This window comes from Monoraphidium neglectum (assembly GCF_000611645.1).
Source record: "Monoraphidium neglectum strain SAG 48.87 unplaced genomic scaffold scaffold00054, whole genome shotgun sequence".
NCBI lineage: Eukaryota > Viridiplantae > Chlorophyta > Chlorophyceae > Sphaeropleales > Selenastraceae > Monoraphidium > Monoraphidium neglectum.
The window spans coordinates 30,213-49,615 of NW_014013574.1; the positions used below are offsets into that span (position 1 = coordinate 30,213).

The 19,403-nt window shown below is 63.3% G+C and overlaps 8 protein-coding genes across 8 annotated transcripts in view; 6 read left to right on the forward strand and 2 right to left on the reverse strand.

Moving 5' to 3' along the window:
• Positions 1–2,297, reverse strand: part of MNEG_0630 (NIMA (never in mitosis a)-related kinase) — a gene marked incomplete at both ends in the record, with an annotated part of 4,230 nt that extends 1,933 nt beyond the window's left edge. The window contains 6 exons of the mRNA XM_014050886.1: positions 117–199; positions 472–604; positions 831–956; positions 1,206–1,289; positions 1,710–1,785; positions 1,963–2,297. Of these exons, the coding sequence (XP_013906340.1) occupies positions 117–199; positions 472–604; positions 831–956; positions 1,206–1,289; positions 1,710–1,785; positions 1,963–2,297 (837 nt within the window). The remainder of the gene's footprint in view (positions 1–116; positions 200–471; positions 605–830; positions 957–1,205; positions 1,290–1,709; positions 1,786–1,962) is intronic.
• A 1,616-nt stretch (positions 2,298–3,913) lies between these two features.
• Positions 3,914–5,384, forward strand: MNEG_0631 (hypothetical protein; the record flags this gene model as incomplete). The annotated part of the gene is made up of 4 exons (XM_014050887.1): positions 3,914–3,959; positions 4,151–4,341; positions 4,659–4,819; positions 5,039–5,384. 4 exons carry the CDS (start codon positions 3,914–3,916, stop codon positions 5,382–5,384), a joined length of 744 nt encoding a protein of 247 aa, XP_013906341.1.
• Positions 5,385–6,522: 1,138 nt separating this feature from the next.
• MNEG_0632 (hypothetical protein) lies at positions 6,523–7,107 on the forward strand (the record flags this gene model as incomplete). The annotated part of the gene is made up of 2 exons (XM_014050888.1): positions 6,523–6,577; positions 6,809–7,107. The coding sequence occupies 2 exons, from the start codon at positions 6,523–6,525 to the stop codon at positions 7,105–7,107; spliced, it is 354 nt and encodes a 117-aa protein (XP_013906342.1).
• A 171-nt stretch (positions 7,108–7,278) lies between these two features.
• Positions 7,279–8,298, forward strand: MNEG_0633 (hypothetical protein; the record flags this gene model as incomplete). The annotated part of the gene is made up of 2 exons (XM_014050889.1): positions 7,279–7,404; positions 7,708–8,298. 2 exons carry the CDS (start codon positions 7,279–7,281, stop codon positions 8,296–8,298), a joined length of 717 nt encoding a protein of 238 aa, XP_013906343.1.
• Positions 8,299–9,702: 1,404 nt separating this feature from the next.
• Positions 9,703–11,335, forward strand: MNEG_0634 (hypothetical protein; the record flags this gene model as incomplete). The annotated part of the gene is made up of 5 exons (XM_014050890.1): positions 9,703–9,709; positions 9,953–10,203; positions 10,395–10,418; positions 10,759–10,803; positions 11,051–11,335. The coding sequence occupies 5 exons, from the start codon at positions 9,703–9,705 to the stop codon at positions 11,333–11,335; spliced, it is 612 nt and encodes a 203-aa protein (XP_013906344.1).
• A 1,347-nt stretch (positions 11,336–12,682) lies between these two features.
• Positions 12,683–14,188, forward strand: MNEG_0635 (hypothetical protein; the record flags this gene model as incomplete). The annotated part of the gene is made up of 3 exons (XM_014050891.1): positions 12,683–12,734; positions 12,917–13,173; positions 13,553–14,188. 3 exons carry the CDS (start codon positions 12,683–12,685, stop codon positions 14,186–14,188), a joined length of 945 nt encoding a protein of 314 aa, XP_013906345.1.
• A 1,455-nt stretch (positions 14,189–15,643) lies between these two features.
• Positions 15,644–16,261, forward strand: MNEG_0636 (hypothetical protein; the record flags this gene model as incomplete). Its single annotated transcript, XM_014050892.1, has 1 exon — positions 15,644–16,261. The coding sequence occupies one exon, from the start codon at positions 15,644–15,646 to the stop codon at positions 16,259–16,261; it is 618 nt and encodes a 205-aa protein (XP_013906346.1).
• A 2,890-nt stretch (positions 16,262–19,151) lies between these two features.
• Positions 19,152–19,396, reverse strand: MNEG_0637 (hypothetical protein; the record flags this gene model as incomplete). Its single annotated transcript, XM_014050893.1, has 1 exon — positions 19,152–19,396. A coding segment is annotated over one exon (245 nt), but the record flags the coding sequence as incomplete, so codon positions are not given.
• Positions 19,397–19,403: the final 7 nt, after the last annotated feature.

A 19,403-nucleotide genomic window follows, 5' to 3' on the forward strand; every position in this document is an offset into this window, starting at 1 on the left:
CGCCACCGCCGCCGCCAATCAACAGGGCGCGGCGCCGCTGGGCGCGAGGAAGCGCCGGTGCTGGCCCCAGCGTCTCGCGCCCATTGATCCGCAACCGTAAACCCTGGGCCCCGCACCTTGCGGCCGTAGGGCTTGTTATCGCACATCTCAGGGGACAGGTAGTGGGGGGTGCCCACAATCGTCGACGCCATGCTCGCCTCTGCAGGGAGGGAGGGGCGCAAGGCAGCAATGCCCACATGAAATTAGGCGACGCACGGGTGTTTCTGCTATTGCCGCCATGCTCGCCGCTTTGGAGCCACGGGGGTTGCGAAATCGCGATGCAGGCGTCACAAGAGGGAGCACACGCGCCGTCTTGCCATGGTGAGCCCATGCCCCAACCGCGGCTGAAAACTAGGTGCCCAAGAGCACACTAGGGTCTGGCCGGACCGCTAGACCGCGGCCGGTGGGCCCAAGACGGTGCGGTCCACCCACCCGAGTTGCTGATTTTCGAGACCCCAAAGTCGCCCAGCTTGAGCAGCCCGCTGGACGTGGCCAGCACGTTTGAGGGCTTGAGGTCCCGGTGCAGGATGCCCTGCGCATGCACACACAGCAGCGCCAGGCACACCTGGGGAGGAGCACAGGGCGGGGCGTGCACAGGCAGGCGGCGATGTGAGGGGCATCGGGGTCGGGGAGGACGACACAAAGGCGTGTGCGGCGCCCCGCATGGGAGGGGTGGAAGCTGCAGGCCCCGACGCAAAATTTTTGCAGGCCAGGCTCAAACACCACACCTACATATGTCAAAAAGGACCTTCCAGGCGCCTCAGATGAGACCAGATCGGTTCAGATCGGACCCGGTGACTCGCCTGCACAAACTTGTTCATGACGTCATCCTCCGGCAGCAGCACCCCCTTGCGGCTGCGGATGAGGCCCGTCAGGTCGCCGCCGTCGCAGTACTCCATCACAATGTTGATATACACCTGCAGCGGGTTCGTATTCCGCAAAAAAATCTGGAACTCCGATTCAAACTCGCGTGTAAGAAGGAGCGTCCAAGGTTGCCGCCGCGCCGCAGCGGGCAAGCAGGGCAACCGCCTTGTGCCGGGTGCACGCGTCCACACCGTCGCCCGAGCCGCGGCTGCGCGACCGAACCTCTTGCTCTGCCCGTCACATACGCATCCAGGTGCGCCGGCAGCGACGGTGGGGTCCGATGGTGGGAGGTGTCCCCTCACCTCGTCCATGAAGCAGTCGTGGTAGTGCACAATGTTGGGGTGGTCCAGCTTGGCCAGCACCTGGACCTCGTCCATAGTGGCCGCCTTTGGGGGGGAGAGGTGTATGTGGGGTGCGGGGTCGCGTCAGTGTCAGAGATGACAGTGTGTGTGTGTGTGTGTGTGTGTGTGTGTGTGAGTCTGTGGTGTCGTGTGTGTGTGGTGATGTGGTAATGTGTGTGTGTGTGAGTGTGTGTGTGTGTGTGTGTGTGTGTGTGTGTGTGTGCAAATTGCGTGTGTACGTGAGATTGAGCATGCGCTTGCATTAAGGTGCTGTGTTGGTAGGGGGCCCAGCGCCGCCCATAAGGCGACAGGCTGCAAGTAGAAGACGGGCGGCAGGCGAGGAACGCGGGCGTGCGCCATCCAGCAGCGGCCGCGCGGTGCCCGCCGGGCGGCTTCGGGGCTGGCCGCCGGCTCGCATCTCGTGATTGTGTGCTTCGAAAGAGCGCGCGTGCCAAGCTGCCGCACCTTCTGCTTCGACGTCAGTGCAGTAGTCTTGATCTCTTTGACCACCACCACCCGCCCGTCTGCCAGCCGTCGCGCCCTGCGGAGGACAACGGGGACTGCAGTTGGTCCGTGCGGCTGCCGCGGGATGCGGCGCTAGCTAGTGGCGCTGCGCCGCCGAGCACGATCGAAGGGGGACGGCTGCTCGCATGCGCGAGAGTGCCACGCACGGTGAAGCTGTGTCTCGCACGCGCTGCAATACAGGGGCCCCACGCACTTGCAGACGCGCCCGAAGCCTCCAGATCCGATCTCCTCCAAGAGCCGATACTCCTTATACAGCCACTGGTGGGGCCGCGGCGTCACGCCAGCGCCCATGCTGGGAGAGCCGTCCTCTGACATGCTGCTGCATGCCCCCAAGCTGCGCTCCGTCCGCAGCTGGTGCAGCCGCCCGCCCGATCCCGCCACGCCAGCCGCGCTGCCGCGCGCCCCCGTGCCGCCGGCGCCCGCGGTGCATGATTCGCCGCCCGAGCTGGCGCCGCTGCCGCTGCTGCCGGCGGTGTTGGCGGCGTCGCCCTTGACCACCTGGTCGGCAAGCAACTGCCAGCCTGCCATTCAAGACGGCGGACGGCGAGGCGGTAGGGCACGGCGGTGCATGGGTGCTGGGCCGGGCAGCAGCCCAGGGCGTGCAGCACGCGCGTAATCGCGGGCGCAGTTGCCATGGGCGTGCCGCTGCGGGCTGCAAGCACCAACTTATTCCATGTCGCGCGAGACTTATATGTCGGCCCCCGCGAAGCAGCGGGGCTGCGCGCAACTGGACACACACGCATGCCCGAACCACTCACCAGTGAGCGTCCCTATGCTCCTTCGATGCTCCAGCTGCACCTCCATGCCGTCGTATGACGAACAGGTATCACTCGGCGTGCTCCTACGCGGGGCTGGCCATAGCCTGCGGATCGGCTGCCGGTAGACTCGCCAAGGTGTGTCGTCGTCCTGTAAATCGTTTGGGAAAACGCTATTATTTGATGTCAAGTCCGGGTACATCTGTGGAGGATCCCGGCCGACCCTGTCGTGGAGTGGATTGTGTCGGTGCCCGTTGGCCTGTCCTCAGGAATGGCTTGATAAGGGCATGATGAAGCAAAGGATGCTGCCAATAACGAATGGGCAAGACGCGGTAGTGCGTGGTTCTTTGGCCCGTTGGTGTGGCTGGGCGTCGCGTCGGACTCGTGGCTGGGTTCGGCAAGCAAGAACGCCGCCGCGAAGTACGCCTGTCCCCGCGGATTTCGGGTCAAGCGGGAGCCCTCTGCTGTAAGCTTTTGCGTGCATTGAGTGAATGTACAGACCCTGTTCCCTCACAGTGCAGCACCCTCCTGACCTCGTGTCAACGAACCGCGTCAAATGCCTCTCTTCGGGCTTGTAGTAGGCAGCAGGCCGTCGCACAGCAAAGCACAGCGCCACACACTCGATGCATCGTACATCTGGCTCATAACAGACACACTGACCCATTTTGACGTGCATCCCCTGCTGTTTGGTTCAGCTGGACGCGCGCTTGTGCGTGTCTTCCCTGGTCCACTCCTGCCCAACTTCACTGGAGGTGCGCAACACCCGACCCTTGGCGACGGCGCGACCTCCCGGGCCTCGGCATTGCCCAATCATTGGCAATATCGCATGCAGACAATGTCACAGCAAAGTCACTGCTGATGCATCCCTTTGGGCGCCAAGTGGCAGCTCAAGGGGCAATGCCGTCACCAGCACCAGTGACAATGCCCTCGCTTGCATTGCTTCAGGTGTGTCGGTTTCTTGTCGACAAAAGTGCATAGATTTATCTTGCTAGACCTTTTGCACGAGCATTTTGTTCCTGTTGAACGGTTCATCACCTGCGCACAGCGTTCAGGTCAGTAGCCGCGTTTGCTGGCATGTGTGGGAGGTGTTGCAACGCGCGAATCAATCCACTCGATCTGTGCCAGTCTTAATGCAACGCGGTCCCGTTACAGGGCGCGAGCAGGGTCACCAGCTCTGGTCGAGTGTTGGGCGGGAACCTTGCGCGGCCAGCATGGAGGGCTAGCAACGGTTGAACGCCTTGGTTAGATATGATCGTGAATCAAAATTAATATACATCACGGCAAGCGGCTCGACAACCTCACCTCACCCGCCGGTTGCACACGCAGGTGTCGCCACAGCACGCCACGTCACTCCAGTCCTCCACCTCCCTCCAACCAGGCGCCGCAAGCATGGCAAGGGCAGCCCTCCTGCAGCTGCTGGTGGTGGCATTGGCCGGTGAGCCTGCCTTCCCAAATGCAGCCGTGGTCCAACCTGGAGCCATTGCAGATGCGCGCCTGTTTCCCCCCACCCGCCTTCACCAGAAGACTACAGCCCCATGCTCTGCGCCTTGCGCGCCCAAAGCCCACCAAACAACCGAGTTGTGCACCCTCTGAATCCCCCGTGCCTCCATTCCCTCCTCGCTGCAGCAAACTCTGCCGCTGCGGCACGTACACTGCAGCTGTTTGGGAAGGGCGCGGTCGCGCCGGCGGCTGTGCAGCCGGTGGTGGTGCAGGCAGCCTACGCGCCGCAGCCCGTCGTAACCTACTCGTACGCAACCGCCCCGGTCGTCGTGGGCGCGGTGTACCCCCAGGCCGCGCCGGTCAACAAAGTTCACCCGGTGCGTACGGGGGAGGTGGCAGGTGTGCAGCTCTGGGCACTCAGAGCCTTTCAACGGCCTGCGCCCACATCCGCCTGTGCTTGCAAGCTACTTGGACAGCTCTAGCCGCGCTTGCTTGGCTCAGCCCACGCTGCGGACACAATTAAGCGACGGTGATGGGCCTACCCATAGCGGCGCCCCCGCGCTGCCGGCCGGCCCGGGATTTTCAACCCTGCCCACAACTCTACTCAACAGTCCAGCACGCTCATATGGTTTGTAGCCCTGACCCTAGGCATGACCACCCCCACCCTTGTTCAATCTGTTTCAAAACCCTGCAGAAGGAGAAGATCAAGTCAGTGATCAGCTCCATAATTGGCCAGATCTCAGGCGGCGGCGACGCCCCCTCCGGCCCGCAGCCCGCGGCCGCGTACCAGCAGACCGGCGCCGTCATGACCGCCGCGCCCGTCGTCATCGGCAGCGGCGGCGGCGTTATTGTCAGGTGCGCAGCTGACACGTGCCACCGCGCCTCTGCGCCCCATGCCCGCGCTGGCCACCGCTCGCTTTGTTGCCCCCCCTCCCCCGCTCCCCCCTTGAGCTTGCCTCCGACTCGCCTGTTCTCCCTGCGTCCTGGGGACAACATAAGTACCATCCTTATAACCAAATTCCCTAAACCCAATTTCTAAGCATATAAACCCTAAACGCATACCGCAAAATACAGTGGCCCGGCACCCTTTGGTGGCGCACCCGTCTTCCAGCAGCCCGCTTATGGCCAGCCCGTCTACGCCCAGCCCGTCCCTTACGGCCAGCCCGGCGGCTACTTCGCTCCTCAGCCCGTCTACGGCCAGCCCGGTGGCTACTACACCCCGCAGCCCGCGACTGGGCCGCAGCCGATTTACGGCCAGCAGGGCGCCCCCATGTATGCCCAGCCGCAGCCCATGGTTGGCCAGCAGCAGGTGCCTGCCGGCCAGCAGCCGGCCCCCACGGCTGCTGTGCAGCAGGCGCCGCCCGCGGCAGCAGCCGCGGCGACACCCGCAGCGGCGCCCGCGGCGCCCAAGGCCCCGTAAATCCCCTGCCACTTTTGAACCGTGCGGAAGGTGTGTGCGGGAGCAAGCCCTTGGCCAGCAGCCACAGCAAATATAAGTTGTGTTTGATTTGTGAGTTGATTCTGGGCTTGTGCACAACCAAGTCCTAGCTGGCAGTCTGACCTTTTCATGCAGAGTATACATACGCGGCCCAATTTGCTTACCAAGTTCCTTTCAAGTCACACAGCTTCCTTGCTCTTGCTTTTGCACTTGATTCCTTGCTCGAGCGGCGCACTCGCTTTGTCGGCGCGCGCGGCAACGTGCGGGCTTAGAGTGCACAATAAGTGGTCACCCAAACGCGCAATAGCGCAATCCAAGGCTCTCAAGATGCAGAGCTCGTCAGCTATGGATGTGCCTGCATGTGTTTGCAGATACCTGGGCATCTTCCCTGTTACATGTATCAAGGCATGCCTCTCGAGGGTTTGGCCTCCTCCAGAAACACAGTAGTACAACCGTCGGTCCTGGTTGTGTCGTACTGGCCCAGCCTTCACGCACATGTATGTGATGACATTGTAAGGGGCACTTGCAAGGTGAGAGCAGCATGATGCTTGCCGCTGCGGCATCCTTAGCAGCTGAAGGCAAGCTCCCACAGGGAGTCTGGAATGGGACCGCTTGTGTGATTTGTGTGGGAGGGGTGACGCCATGCAGGATCCAGTGCAGCAGCTCCTGCAGCGGTGACGGCAGCTCGACGCTGTTGCGACCCGGCCAGCAAGTGCTGATGTATCCTGGGGGGAACCCAGAAAATACGAGCATAGTTTTGCTACTTTATTGTTGTCGAGCCGTGTATTGTAACCGCGGCACGACGGTTCGAGGTGTTCCGCAGCAGCCGCGACACTCGGCATGCACGAGCAGACAAACGACATTTGATATGTTGCGGTTTGAACACATATCCAGACTCTATCAGCTCAGTTTCAAGTCTTTCCAGTCCGATTGCATCGCCATCAGCTTGCCGAGCAGCCGCGGACCCCGCTGAAAGGCCGCTTAGGCTCATACACGGGAACTATCGTCGTGATTCGTGAATTTAGCGCGCTTTATTTTGCCGTGCGTGTCAGGCTAGGAGTCTCCACAGCACAGCTTGTGCTAGCAGCTCGACCTGACTGTCGTGCGGTGACCAGCTGATATGGTGCGCCTTCGTCGAACGCCCCTCGCGGTGCTGGCAGTGCTGTTGCTATCAGGTGGGTAAACTCTTTGTACGATTTATATCCTGACCGTGTTGTGTCTTGGCCTTGGGCTGCGACAGCAGGGCGGCCTACTGTCGGGACCTGAACAAACCCACCCGGCTGCCGGGAGGGCGGCTGGCGGCGGGCCGCCATCCCCTTCCCCCCTGCCCCCCTGCCTGGTGCCGTGCATCCCTTCCTTGACTCCTCCTCTCCCCGCGCCAACCGCTGCCGTCCCTGGACCCGCAGCCGCCAGCGTGTCCGCCTCCCGCGAGCTGCTGCAGCTGGGCCTCGGCAAGGGCAAGGGCAAGGGCGCCGTCCCCGTCCAGCCGCTCTCCATCGTGAGCAACGCGGCGTACGTGCAGCCGACACTGCTGCCGATGTCCAACGAGCCCGTCTACCAGCCGGCCGCGGTGCTGCCTCTCGACCAGATCGTGAGACCCGCCCTCGCCGCGTCGCGCCGCCGCCACCTTTCCGACGACCCCACTGCCTCTGCCGCTTCCGCCGCCGCCGCCGCTGCTGTCGCCGCCGCGGCCGCCGCGTTTTAACAAAGTGCACATGCCGGGCAGCTGAGGGACCTTCCGTGGTGCCGTTCTTGCAGTCTCATCCGCCCTGGAGCCACAAGCCGCGGCCCCGGCGCACTTGAAACTCGCCCTCTCGTTGCCCCAACTCACCTGCAGAAAGACAAGATAGCGCAGGTCAAATCTTCGGTCACAAGCATGTTCACGCCCAAGCCCGCGCCCGCAGTACAACCCGTGTACGTGCAGCAGGCGCCTGTGGCCATGGCCCCCATTTACGCCAGCGGCCGCGCGCTGCCGGCCGCACAGCCGTACCTCATCGTGCCGGTGAGGGGGGGGTCGCTCGTGTCACTCGACTGGCGCGGCCTCGCGGTTGTGCTGCTCGATGCTGGACGGCCGGCTGCTTCAGCTGTCGCGCTCGGCTGTTGACACTGGAGTCCACCCCTGTCTCTCCTCCTGGGATCCTTGGGGCATTTTAAATGATGTGCGTGTTTGTTAAGGCGGACCTTGGAGTATTCAAGACGCACCAATGGCATATCCATGAGACCTCTTGCAATTTGAACCCTTTCAACAAAGGCACCATCCCGGCGACGCCGCACGCACCCCTCGCCCACACCGCCTGTCCCGCAGAAGTACAAGTGGTACGACTTCCCCCTTATCAAGAGCGTGCTGTCCCTTGGCATCACCACAGTCAAGACCCCTGACCCGCCGTACGTCGCACCCCAGTACAAGCCCGATGACAAGAAGGCCTTTTTCTCAAACATAGTCGGCAACGCCCTCAACAGCGGCGGCTTCGAGGCCGGCCCCGCTCCTGGCAGCGGCGGCGGCGGCCCCGTGCCGGCGGGCGGCGCGGCGATGCAGTACGGCGGCGTTCAGCAGATGGGGACGAGCGGCCCCGTCGCTGCCGTGCCGTTTGGGCTGACACAGGCGCAGCCGACTGCAGTGGCGGCGCCCAAGCAGAACATGGTGGTCGTCAGCTCCCAGCCGCAGCAGCAGATGCTCATGCAGCCTGGCGCTGCGTATGTGCAGGCGCAGCAGGCGTATCAAGGGGCCCCCGGGTCGCACACGCAGCCGCAGCAGCTGTACGGCCAAGCGCTTGGCGGGCAGCAGCAGGCAAACCCTTACCCGGCAGCGCAGCAGCACACGTTCCAGGCGCCTTCGCAGCCGATTGCCAACCAGGCGGCGTTTGCGACGGGCAGCATCGCTCCCATGTACGGCTGACCTGGCAAAGCTTGCAATCTTGAAAAGGATGCAAGCCGCATGCGCTGAGCGACATCGCGTGCGGTTTGGACCTGGGCTCTGAAATTCCAGCTGGCGTTGTTGACTTGCTGCTTGCTGTGTTCATGGCAGGCTCCTATACACACCTGCTTGCCCTGCGCAGGGCGGGTTACAATATGCACACTTAGGCGCACTTTTTTGGGGGGGGGAGAGGGGGGTTGAACCGCCACGTATGAAAGGCCGGCAGCCGCAGTGTCTTTACGCACTTGGGTGGCTGCATCTTGCCGCACGACGCTCTGCTTCAGAGGGAGACGAGACCAACAAACAGTACGCCGCTGTGAAAGCCGCAGCGGGGGTGGCGGGGACATCCCTGATTGCCGCTGCCTCCTTGCGTATTTGGAGGTTCGGGGCCTGGCCGCCTTCCTGCGCCATGGCCCTGCGGCACAATTGCTTATGGTCCTGGGTATTTTCGAGGCAACAATTGATCCGGAAGTTTTCTTCTGTGCGCCGCTTGCAATTAGTCCTCGTGCAGCGTGCTTCTGATGACGTACGAGCAAAGAGAGCTCGCGACGCCCTTGCTCGCGCGAGCTGACTGTGGACCCACGCTCCCTGTCAGGCCAGGCCGGACTTGGAAGCGCTCACCCCAGTGCAGTGAACCCTAGGCGGGTCGCTCTGGTATGATGTAACCTGGTCAACAGGGGGCGCGCAGCATGTCAACAAGTCGATGAGCACCCGGGGCCAATTGCAAATGCCGGTGGAGGGCAGGCGCCAAAGCCCAGGCAGCAGGCTAGTGTCCAGCGCACTGTGGCGGCTCAGCTGTGCCAGGATCGCCTGCGCCTGCTTGTCGTGCTTGTGTGTAGTCATGGAGGCAAGCTTACGCGTTGTATGCACGGCCCGCGCAATGTGTGAGCGAGTCTCGACACACTCGCCATTGGATTCCCGGGGTCGGCGCTTTGACCGAGCTTCGGGTGACAGATGCCGGTCGGCGCTTGTGCATGTGGTTTGTGAACCAGTTGTCAAAGTCAGAGCTCACCAGCACACGTTTACGCATACCGTTCCGACCTTTGAAGCGCGGGGCGTCCTCGCAGGACGAGAGACACCCACCCGTTCTCAGGTGTGTGACAGCGACGAGCATCATATAAAGTGAATGATTATGGTATTTACAGCATGTGGCGCAGGCCGCGTAAACCAGCCCCACCTGCCGGCCAAAGCGCAGGGTGATTGATCCTCGCTGTCACGGTGTGGTGAGAAGCACATTCAGCGCGGTCGAGAGCTAACGCGCCGCATACGTCAACAAACGGCGCTGTTCCGTCCCAGACTCGACTCGCCCCTCCCCCAGACTCGATCTCTGGGCTCGCACACAGGATGGCGTCCAGGCGGGTATTGGCTTTGATGCTATTGGCCACGATGGCAGGTGAGCCTCGCCACTCGAGCGGGCCCCTCGATGCGAGGCCGTGCTGCGATGCACAGTTGCGTCACCCAGGCTTTCGCGCGGGGGTTGCCTCGGTCATCACCGTCGCAGGACGGCGGGTGACCATGCTTTCCCGCGCACCATGCCCCCCAACCCACCCGCACAACGCTGCGACGCTGCCCACCCTGCCCCGGCCCAAACCGACGCCGCGCTCACCCGCACCTGCGCCCGCGCACCCCTCTGCAGTGAGCGCCGCGTCCGCCGGCCGCGTGCTGCTCTCGGGCGACGCCAGCGCCACGGCGGCGACCAAGGATACTAAGCAGGGCGGCAAATTTGACGGCAAGGGCATCATCAAGAGCCTCATCCTCGGCAAGGGCGGCGGTGGCGACACGAGCGGGCCCGCTCCGATCTACACTGCGCCCACCGCGACGCGCGTGGTGGTGCAGCAAGTCAAAGTGCCTGTACCGACGCCGGTGCCCGTGCCCGTCCCCAACCCGGTGAGTGCCTCTTTCCATGCTCGCCGTCCCGAATGGCAAGGCGCCAAGCGACGGGAAGGCGCGCTCTTCGTATGCGCTGAGCAATACCGCGGCAGGCTGCCGGCCCGGGGCGGACTGCCTGCGTTTCTGTGGCGACCTTTTGCCGCATGCGCGCTCCCATTCTGACATCAATTTGTGTCACCCCTTTGCAGGTGCCGACCCCAGTGGAGGTCCAGGTGGGTGGGCCCTGCTGCCATTCTGCAAAAATTTTCAGGGCTACGGGCCGCCTGTGGGGAGCTGTCGTTGGCCCTGATTGTTCGATCAACTGCCTGATTGTGGCTTCACACGATGGGAGGAAAACAATGCAACTCGGCAGTCCTGATCGGCTGCTCACACATGAATAGGATAGCCCCAGAGGTGGACATCGTCGTTCCAGAAAGCGGCATGCGCTGTGCTGCGCTTTGCTGATGCCATCTGCGGTTGCAAACAGTGCGCTCAAATCAATCAGGCCCCTGACTCTGACGGGCCCATCCCGTTGCTTCCCCCCTGCTCTGTCGCCCGCCACGCGTCGCACAGGTCCCAGTGCCGACACCCGTCCCAGTGCCCGTGCCGGTGCCTCAGGTGCGTCCCACAGGGCGCGGTCACGCCGTGCAGCAGTGTGGGCTGAACATGCGAGGACACGACTGCTTGGTAGTCTCTGCAGGACCGGTGTCATGGGCATGTATGAGAGTTGCTATTTGCGCTCTGTGGCACTCCCTACCTTCGTGTCCCTTGCAGCCATGCCGTCATCACTGCGCGCCCCCTCCGACCGACGGCCCACCCCTGCCGCCCCGCCCCGCCCCCTGCAAACCCGTGCTCGTGCTGCCAGCCTGTCTACCCGCAGCCCGCCCCCGTCCCCCAGCCCGCCTATCAGCCAGCATACCAGCAGCCGGTGTACCAGCCTACCTATCAGCAGCCTGTGTACCAGCCCGCATACCAGCAGCCCGTCATCTACCAGCAGCCCGTGTACGCCCAGCCCGTGGTGCAGTACGCCCAGCCTGTCGTGCAGTACGCCCAGCCTGTTGTGCAGTACGCCCAGCCCGTCTACGCGGCCACCACGGGAGGGTTTGGCAAGGGCAAGGGAGCCCTCGGGAAGATCTTCGGACGAAAGTAAGCCAGCAACGGCACAAGGCGCGGGAGGCGTTGCGCTGCTGCCATCCCCCCTCGCCCCTGTGGGCGGGTGGGGCACAGCAGGGCGAGCCCTGTCACGCGGCACTTGGAGGTGGAGGCGACGGCGCCGCCGCGAGCGGCCCTGTGGCCGTCTTGCACTCGGGCTTCTGGTAGCCCTCACGTGCGCAGCAGACCGCTTCGGGGCGCCCCGGTGCCTCGGCTGCGGATGAGCAACAGGCCTAACTGGCGCGGCTGCAAAATGAACGACCATTATATGTCATGTGGTGGCTTTTGTGACCCGAAAATACTTAAGAAATAATCAATCGTGATACTATAAGCGCACATGCAGCAGAATGCGCGCCTGTAGCGCATCCAGAAGCAGCGGCGCAGCTGCATGCTTTCTAAGCGGGCCGTGCAACAGGCGCCACAGCCCCTCCGCCATTGCTTTATCCAACATGTGATGATGATGTGGGCCACGAGCGCTCCAGACTATCATGCCGCCGCTTTCCAGCGTGACACATCTACTGACGTGGGGCAAATCGGCCAGGTTTTACTGCTGGTGTATGGGTGGTCCTGTTCTTTTGCCCTTTGTGGGCTCATGCCATCACATTCAGGGCTGTGTTGGGTGAGTTAGGGGCCCTTTTACACCTGCTTTTCGGCCCGGCCGAAATTTGCTGCGTGTAACACGTCACCCAGGTCATATACCTGCTTAGGTTGTGGACCCCTCATTGGTGATACAAGCACAGCTGCAGGTACAGTAACAAGATGGGGGGTTGCATGGAGCAGTGTTGCACCGTGACAAGCGTCTTGCCGCCGCACGAGATTTACGACACCAAAGCTGTTGCAATCAACTTGATCGCCAATACACCAGCAGCATTACAAGCAGCCGCGCACGGCTTGTCACCCGCGAAAACCCGCCGAGTGACACGTACGCGAATCCACAGCGGAAGGTGCCTCTCAAACCATATGTTTGTTTCAAGTAGTTGATTTAACCACCTCAAGGGCTTCCAAAATACTCGTGCTGTGCACATACACTCACGCTTCTCACGGTGCAGTCACAATCGACGCGTGTCGCGAGTTGAAAGCCGCTTCGAAAGGTGTTTAAGGAGTTATTATTTGCTAGTTAGTCCCTGAATCTCCCGTAGAGGTTGTTTCAGCACAGACGTTGCGTGCGGCGCGTTGCCGAGCTCTGGTAGCGGGTGAGAATCGTGCTATGTGCCATATGGGCCACTCCAAACTGCGTGTATGTCTTTTTTAGGCCTGAATGCGGTGCCGCTCGCAGAATGCGATCGGCGCCGCCCACCTGTGCCCACACCGCCCTGCACCCCGCCGAAAATGTGCAGGTGCCATGATGGCGCCGCAGCGCAAGCTCCTGCTGCATATGATGGTCGTGGCTCTTGCAGGTGCGCAGCAAATCAGCTGGCGGACGCCCTGCTGCATGTGCTGCCGGGGCCCTCTAAACAAGGACGGCCGCCCGCACCCCCTCCCCCACTACTGGCTGCATCTTGCCAACCCGCCCCTGATGGGCCACACCTTGAAAGACACAACCGGGTATGCGACACTCCCCCAATGTGCGCCCCCGCAGTTGGCTCCGCCTCTGCCAGCCGAGATTTGAAGGTCATCGGCAAGGGGATCACCACCATGACCCAGGCCGTCGCGGTCGCGGCGCCGATCTCCTTGCAGCCTATTTACCCCCAAAACGTCATCTTGGCGCCAGTCTACACACAGCCCATGGTCTATGGCAACGCCGCGGGCGTCTATCAGCAGCCTGGGTATGCTCAGCAGCCAACATACGCAAACACCGCCGGCGTACAGCAGCAGCCGCAAGCCGCTGAGTCAACGGTGAGCGGCCGGCCATGGGTGCGCGGCGCCCTCTCCGCTAGGCATAGGTCACGGCCACGCACACAGATGCATGCGCGAGGGTGCTGGACCACCCCCAAGAGCAGCGTAAGGCGTGCACGGGTTGTCACCTAACACGCTCAGCAGCGCTGGGGCCTGCTGCGAATGCGGCCGCGCCGAGAACACATTTCCAGAATGGGAAGTAGAGCACTCCCTTGGGCCCCCGGCTGCCTCCTCAACCAATCAAGTATGCGCCACTCAGGAGGCGCCCTGCTGCTTGATATCTTTGTCTCTGCCTCATTCACTTTTCAAACCCCTCCCTCAAACATCCACAAGCCACGCCTTCCCCCACACTCCTACATACATCGCTGCCCCAACCCAGAACAAGATCAACCCCATCATCGACCGACTCACGCGCGCCTTCGACCGCCTGAGCGGCCTGGGCGCCCTAAACGGCACTGATGACGAGCCCGACTACGCCGCCCCAACCAGCCAGTCTTATACCCGCCTCACCACCGCCGCCCGCTCCACCGGCGACGAGCTGCAGCGCCGCTTCGGGGGCGCCGCCGCCGCGGCCGCCCAGGTGCTCGCGCCCGAGGCGCCTTCGTTCGGGAAAGGGGCGGGGGGTGTGAACATCATGATTCCTGCCGTGAACTTCACGGTACCCGACCACCACAACGTCGTCAAGAACACAATTCAGACGGTCACAAACGTTGTGGCGTCGGAGCGCAAGGGCTGGAACAGCACTTTTTCGTTTTTCAAGGACACCTGGAAGCAGTCCACCGAGGACCTGGCAGAGTCGGTCAAGCAGGGCCTCAAAGGCGCGATCAAGGAGCTGCGCAAGCCGGCAAAGTCGCCGCCGCCACAGGTGGCGAGCGCGCAGGTCGCGCCCGTGATCGTGGTGCAGCCCGTGCCGGCGACGACGGTGGTGCCGGTTGTGAGCACGGCGGAGGTCAGGCCGACATACTACACGAAGATGAAGCCCATGGGCAAGGGCAAGGGTTTCTTTGGGTTTTAGGTCTCTGATTTTCTAGACGTCACCGGGAGTCTGCGAGCGCGGATCGCACGGCACGCGCTTGTGTAGCTGTGAGTTGCCGCCAGCGGCCGCCTTGCGGGCAACGAGGGGAGGGTGTCGCCTTGCCCGCTGGCAAGTGGCTCACGCAAGCGCGTCTTCACTGTGGGCGCCCGGTTTCTGCTCCGGCACACCTTTTCTGGGCCGCCCATCGGCCTCCCATCTCATTGCTTTATGACGAGGGTGTTTGTGGTGAGCAAAAGAGACACGATGCCAAGCTCGCCGCAGCCTGCGTGCTGCCGTTCAGCTTTCTTGTTCCCGAGCGCTGAAACAGCCGCTCATTGATTTTGTTCTGGCTGAGGTTGTGATCAACAACTGCCTCCCACTGCCCTTTGCATCTTTAGTACATCAACGTACGTTCCTCTACTTGTAAAATCATGCAGCTTGAATCTTGATCAACCAGCACTACCTGACACAGACGGTGCCGCAAAAAGGTTGGCTCTTCTGCATTGTTCACTCAAAGCCAGCAAGTTGCTTGCACATAATTGAAGCCGTGCCCTGGTGCAGCAAAGCGGGCCCAGGAGCCCACAACAACATACCCTGATGCGAAGTATGGCACAACAGAAGGCTGCATCAGCCGTTTGCCACACCACCTCACAGGAGTACGATTATTTCTTGCATTCCGATTGCAGGCCGTCCGGTGCGAGAAAAGGTCGTGCGCGCAACATAGTTGCTTGCGTCAGCCTGGTGTAGTGACCTGTGCGCAGCAGGACTCTGTTGCCTCCAGCTTTGACCAGCCCTCCTGAGGGATGGGTGATAGAGAGCGCACAAGCGTGTCAACTACGTCGGCAGAGGGGTATTATGCGGCTGGGCGGGGCGCTCAGAAATGTGCGGCATGTGCCGCAGCTCACAGGCGCAGTCAAAATTGGTCTCTGGAACGGGTCCTGGGGATGCATGGCCGACATGGTTGTGAGGTCGTGCTTGATAGTAGCACTGTCAGGCATGATGCATAACACATGTTCGGTCCAGAACCTGATATAGTGCAGCAATGGCGCTGTCCAGCGTCGGCTGCCCAGTGCCTTCTCACGCACCCAGCGCGCACCCACCATCCAGCTGAGTCACTGGCGAGGTGACGACGTTGCATGCCGCCCACCAGGCCAGAAGGCGCGCGAGGGATCTTATAACAGCGGTACCTTACTTTCCAAACGCGCACCGACGTTTGCCGCGCTGTGATCTGGTCTAAACGTAGTACACTCTGATTGCGCAAACCTACAGTAGCTCGCGGATATCTGGGATATAATTACCCTATCATCTCAACATCAACCAGCCCGCGGAGTCTGCAGGCAGCTCTGCGCGCGATTCCGCCGTGCAACAGCATGCGCCCGCGCGCCACGCGCCCGCCCGCCGCCCCCTGCCGCGCGGCCGCGCAGCCGCGGTAGCGCCCGGCGCCCCGCAGCCGCCATGTTCTCCCTGATCTCCGGGTTCGTGGAGGTCATGCTGAGAAAGGAGGAGTTCCACATCCTAGTCATCGGCCTCGACAAGGCAGGCAAGACGAATGTGGTGGAGCGCCTAAAAACGCTCCAAACAGACGCCGTCGGCCTCGAGCCCGCCCGCATCGTCCCCACCGTCGGCCTCAACGTCGCCCGCATGGAGGCGTTTGGCGCCAACCTCGTTTTCTGGGACCTCGGGGGCGCGCCCGGGCTCCGCGCGATCTGGGACAAGTACTATGCAGACTCCCACGCGGTCCTCTTTGTCGTCGACGCGGCGGCGCGGGACCGATTAGATGAGGCAAAGGCGGCGTTCGACAGGGCGCTGGCGTCTCGCGATTTGGGGGGCGCCCCGGTGCTGCTGCTTGGCAATAAGCAGGACTTGGAGGGCGCGGAGGGGTTGTCAGAGTTGGCGGAGCGCTTCGGCCTGACCGGCGCCGCCGCCGCCGCCGACGCGCGCGCGCGCGGCGCGCCGTGCACCGCGCAGCCCGCGTCGGCGCACACGGGGGCGGGGCTGAGCGACGGGATGAAGTGGCTGGTGGAGGCACTGAAGCGGAGCCCGCGGCGGCGGCTGGTGGCACGCGCATCTTGAGATGTATCTGCGGCGCGGCTGCACCGCAGCAAGCAGCCCCCGCGCGCGCGCGTGCGTTTCCTGCGCAGCCGAGCGCTCGCTCCCTTTCCAGGCACCAGCCTAGTGGGGGCAGGCGGCAGGGGCTGACGTCCCGGCCGCGGCCACAGTCAGCGGCTGCCTGCCACGGCAGTCGCGCGTTTGCACGTATTGCCGACGACGCCGTTGCTCTGCCTTTCACTCTGCCTGCTTGCACCTTGACCTCTGACCCGCCCCCGCTAGCAAGCACGTTTGCGGAGCGCGCAGCCCTGCACGACTGCAGGGCGCCGCCCTTTTATGAAATGCACTAGTGAATGCAGCGTACACGAATGTGTAATAGTACCGAAAATTCCTTGTGGTGCGCTGCACCAGCCAGCAGGCAGCCAATATGCACTGCCCTGCTCAGCCGAGCCCCAGATATGCCAGTTTATGCAGGCTGCACCTCAAAGCGCCCGGGAGGCAGCAAGGCCTGCTCACCCATGCCCTGCTGGGGTGGTGCGCAGACGTGTGTGCGCCGGCGAGCAATGCGCCTGTGGCATTAACAGGTACAGCATATTTCGACGAGCAAGCACCAGACGCGGCGCTGCCCCTTGCACCGATACAGCACCCCTGCCGCCTCCGATACCTGCGCCTGCTGCATCGCAAGCAGGCGGCGCCTTCAATAAGAGTGTGCGAGTGGTTACAGCAGCAGCAAACGCATCAACAGGAGCTGTCGACCGCAATCAATTCAAAGTGTGCCTGCGCCTGCAACGCGTCATCATCATCATGACCATCCAGGCATGTCTCGTCCAATCTGCTAATCTATCGGTCCCCGCCCCGCGCCAGCGGCCGCGGCCGGCCGGCGCCCGAGCGCTGCGCATGGGATGGTTGTTTGTGGCAAGCGCGTGCGCGCGAGGCGGAGGGCCGGGCGCCACCTGTCTCTGCCTGTCTACCCGACCCTGAGAGGTTGTGCTTATCGCCGATCAGCGCAATATGCAAATAGTGGTGCCAACACCGCATATGCCCAGACCCTACATTGTGCACATGCGTGCCCCCGGGCGGCCGCATATAGGCCCTGCGGATGACCATGCAACCATGGCCTGGCAACCGTTTGCGGGGGTTAACGGGGCGGCAACAAGACGCGGTTTGCGCGAGCCGAATTGCTGTGTCTGCCCGTGCTGATGCTCTCGGCGCGTGCGATCAAGCAGGGGCGCAGGAAATCAACCTGCGGCGGCGCGCGCGGCCACGCGCGGGGGTCGGGAGGCCGCGGCGCCGGCCGCGCCCGCTGGCGTGTGGGGGGCGAGCTTGTGCACGCTGCGGCAGGGGGAGGGGGTTGCGGTCGCGAGCTGCAAAGTAGCCTGTGCATGCGCGGTGCATATGCGTATACTGCTAACCCAAGGGCCTGGACGGTCCTACTGACCGCGCCGCCTCCTCAGCCGCCACCCGTCAGACAGGTTGCAGGCGCGGTGCGCCACGCGCAACGCGGGGCTGCCGGGGCCCCCGGGTTTGCACAATCCTAGGGTATGACTAAAACTTGATGATGCACGCAGTCATTCACCTGCAAATCTGAGCTCACAGGGTTTGAACGACAGCGTGAGAGCGCACGAAAGGTTTGAACGAGCCGGATGTGCAGCGCTGCCGGCGTCGTCAGAGTGACGTCATCGCCTGGGCCGCGATGGAAATTGACCGACGCAGGCAGGGGAGGGCGCGAGGCCCGACGGGGACTCGCAGGGCGTTGCACATTATCACCGGGGCCGCCGCGGGGGCCCGGAAGATGAGGGGACACCGTGCCACGGCTGTCACCGGCAGGCGCACGCCGCGCACGGGAGCCTGCGCCCCGAGACCGGGGTCCCGCAAGCCGCAAGTTGACAGTGCTGATGCGCAGCCGTGCAGGCGGCGGTGCCCCCAGCTTCGGTTGCGGCAGGCGATCCTGGGTACACGCGATCCGGCCGCTCATTGCCAAGCCCCAACCTCAGCGACGACCACATACTAAACCATAACAACGACCAATGACTATCAATCAAGCAACGCGCCCCGGCCCGCTGGCGGCCAAGGGTGACAAACGGCAAAGAGGATGCAACTCGTGCTGCTTGTGCGTGCAACCAACCCGGCGGCACGGGGCCTCAGGTGCGCGCAGGTGTGCTAATGCTCAAATGGTGCAACCTGGGCGATGGTGAGACGGCTCTGTTGTGGCTTGGTGTGCGTGGCCTGAGGTTTTGGCCAAGGGGCCTCTCCGGCCTCTCGCCGCGGCGGCGCCGCGCCGGCCCCCCCTCTTCCGCCGCACGGCAACGGGAGGGGAAAGGGGATAGGCGCGACGCCTTGGCAGCGCGTCTGCCTACTGCTGCATGCCTTCCTACGGGTTGCCTGGGGAGAAGCGCCGGCGGCGCCGCGAGACGTATTCTTCGTCAGTGCTGGGGCGAGGGCGGGCCAGGGGCGGTGGTGCGGCGGTGGCGTCCGCTGCGGAATGCAGCGGCTGCCGCGAGCGCGGCCGCATGATGGGTATCGGGAGCGAACTGGGCTGCAGAACGAGGTACGAGGTAACGGGGTTTAGGGAACGAATACATGGGGAAGATCCTTGGAGGATCAAAGGCAGGTGGCCGGGCGTGAGCAGCGGGGGCCGCAGGTTGCAGGGGAGGCGCCGCGGCTGCGCGGGGCACCGTCTCGGCGCCCCGGCCGGACGCGTTGCGGCCCTCATTCCCGCACGGCCGGGAGTCTCACTGATCCGAAGTCTGGGCCTGATCTGGTCTGATCTTATCTCATCTGATCTAGTCTGCCTGTTGCGAAACGCCTGCCTATACGCTGCACTGAACCTGCCACGGTTGGATGGTATGTGCGAGGGACGCTGCCGTACGAACGGCGGCACGCGCGCGCACGCCGGCGGCCACGGCGCGGGGGCTTAATAGGACAGCCCCACGCCACCGCCGCCGTCGCCGGCTGCGGGCTGCTCCCGCAGGGCCCCTGTGCCAGGCAGCAGGCCCATGGGGACCCCCAGCAGGGGCGCCCCAAACATGCCCGGCAGCCCGCCGCCGCCGCCGCCGTCCGGCGGGGGCCCGAAGCCGCCGCCGTTGTGATGCAGGTACGACTCCTGCTGATAAAACTGCTGGGAGTAGTGCTGCGCGGCGGCGGCGGCGGCGGCCGCCACTGGGTC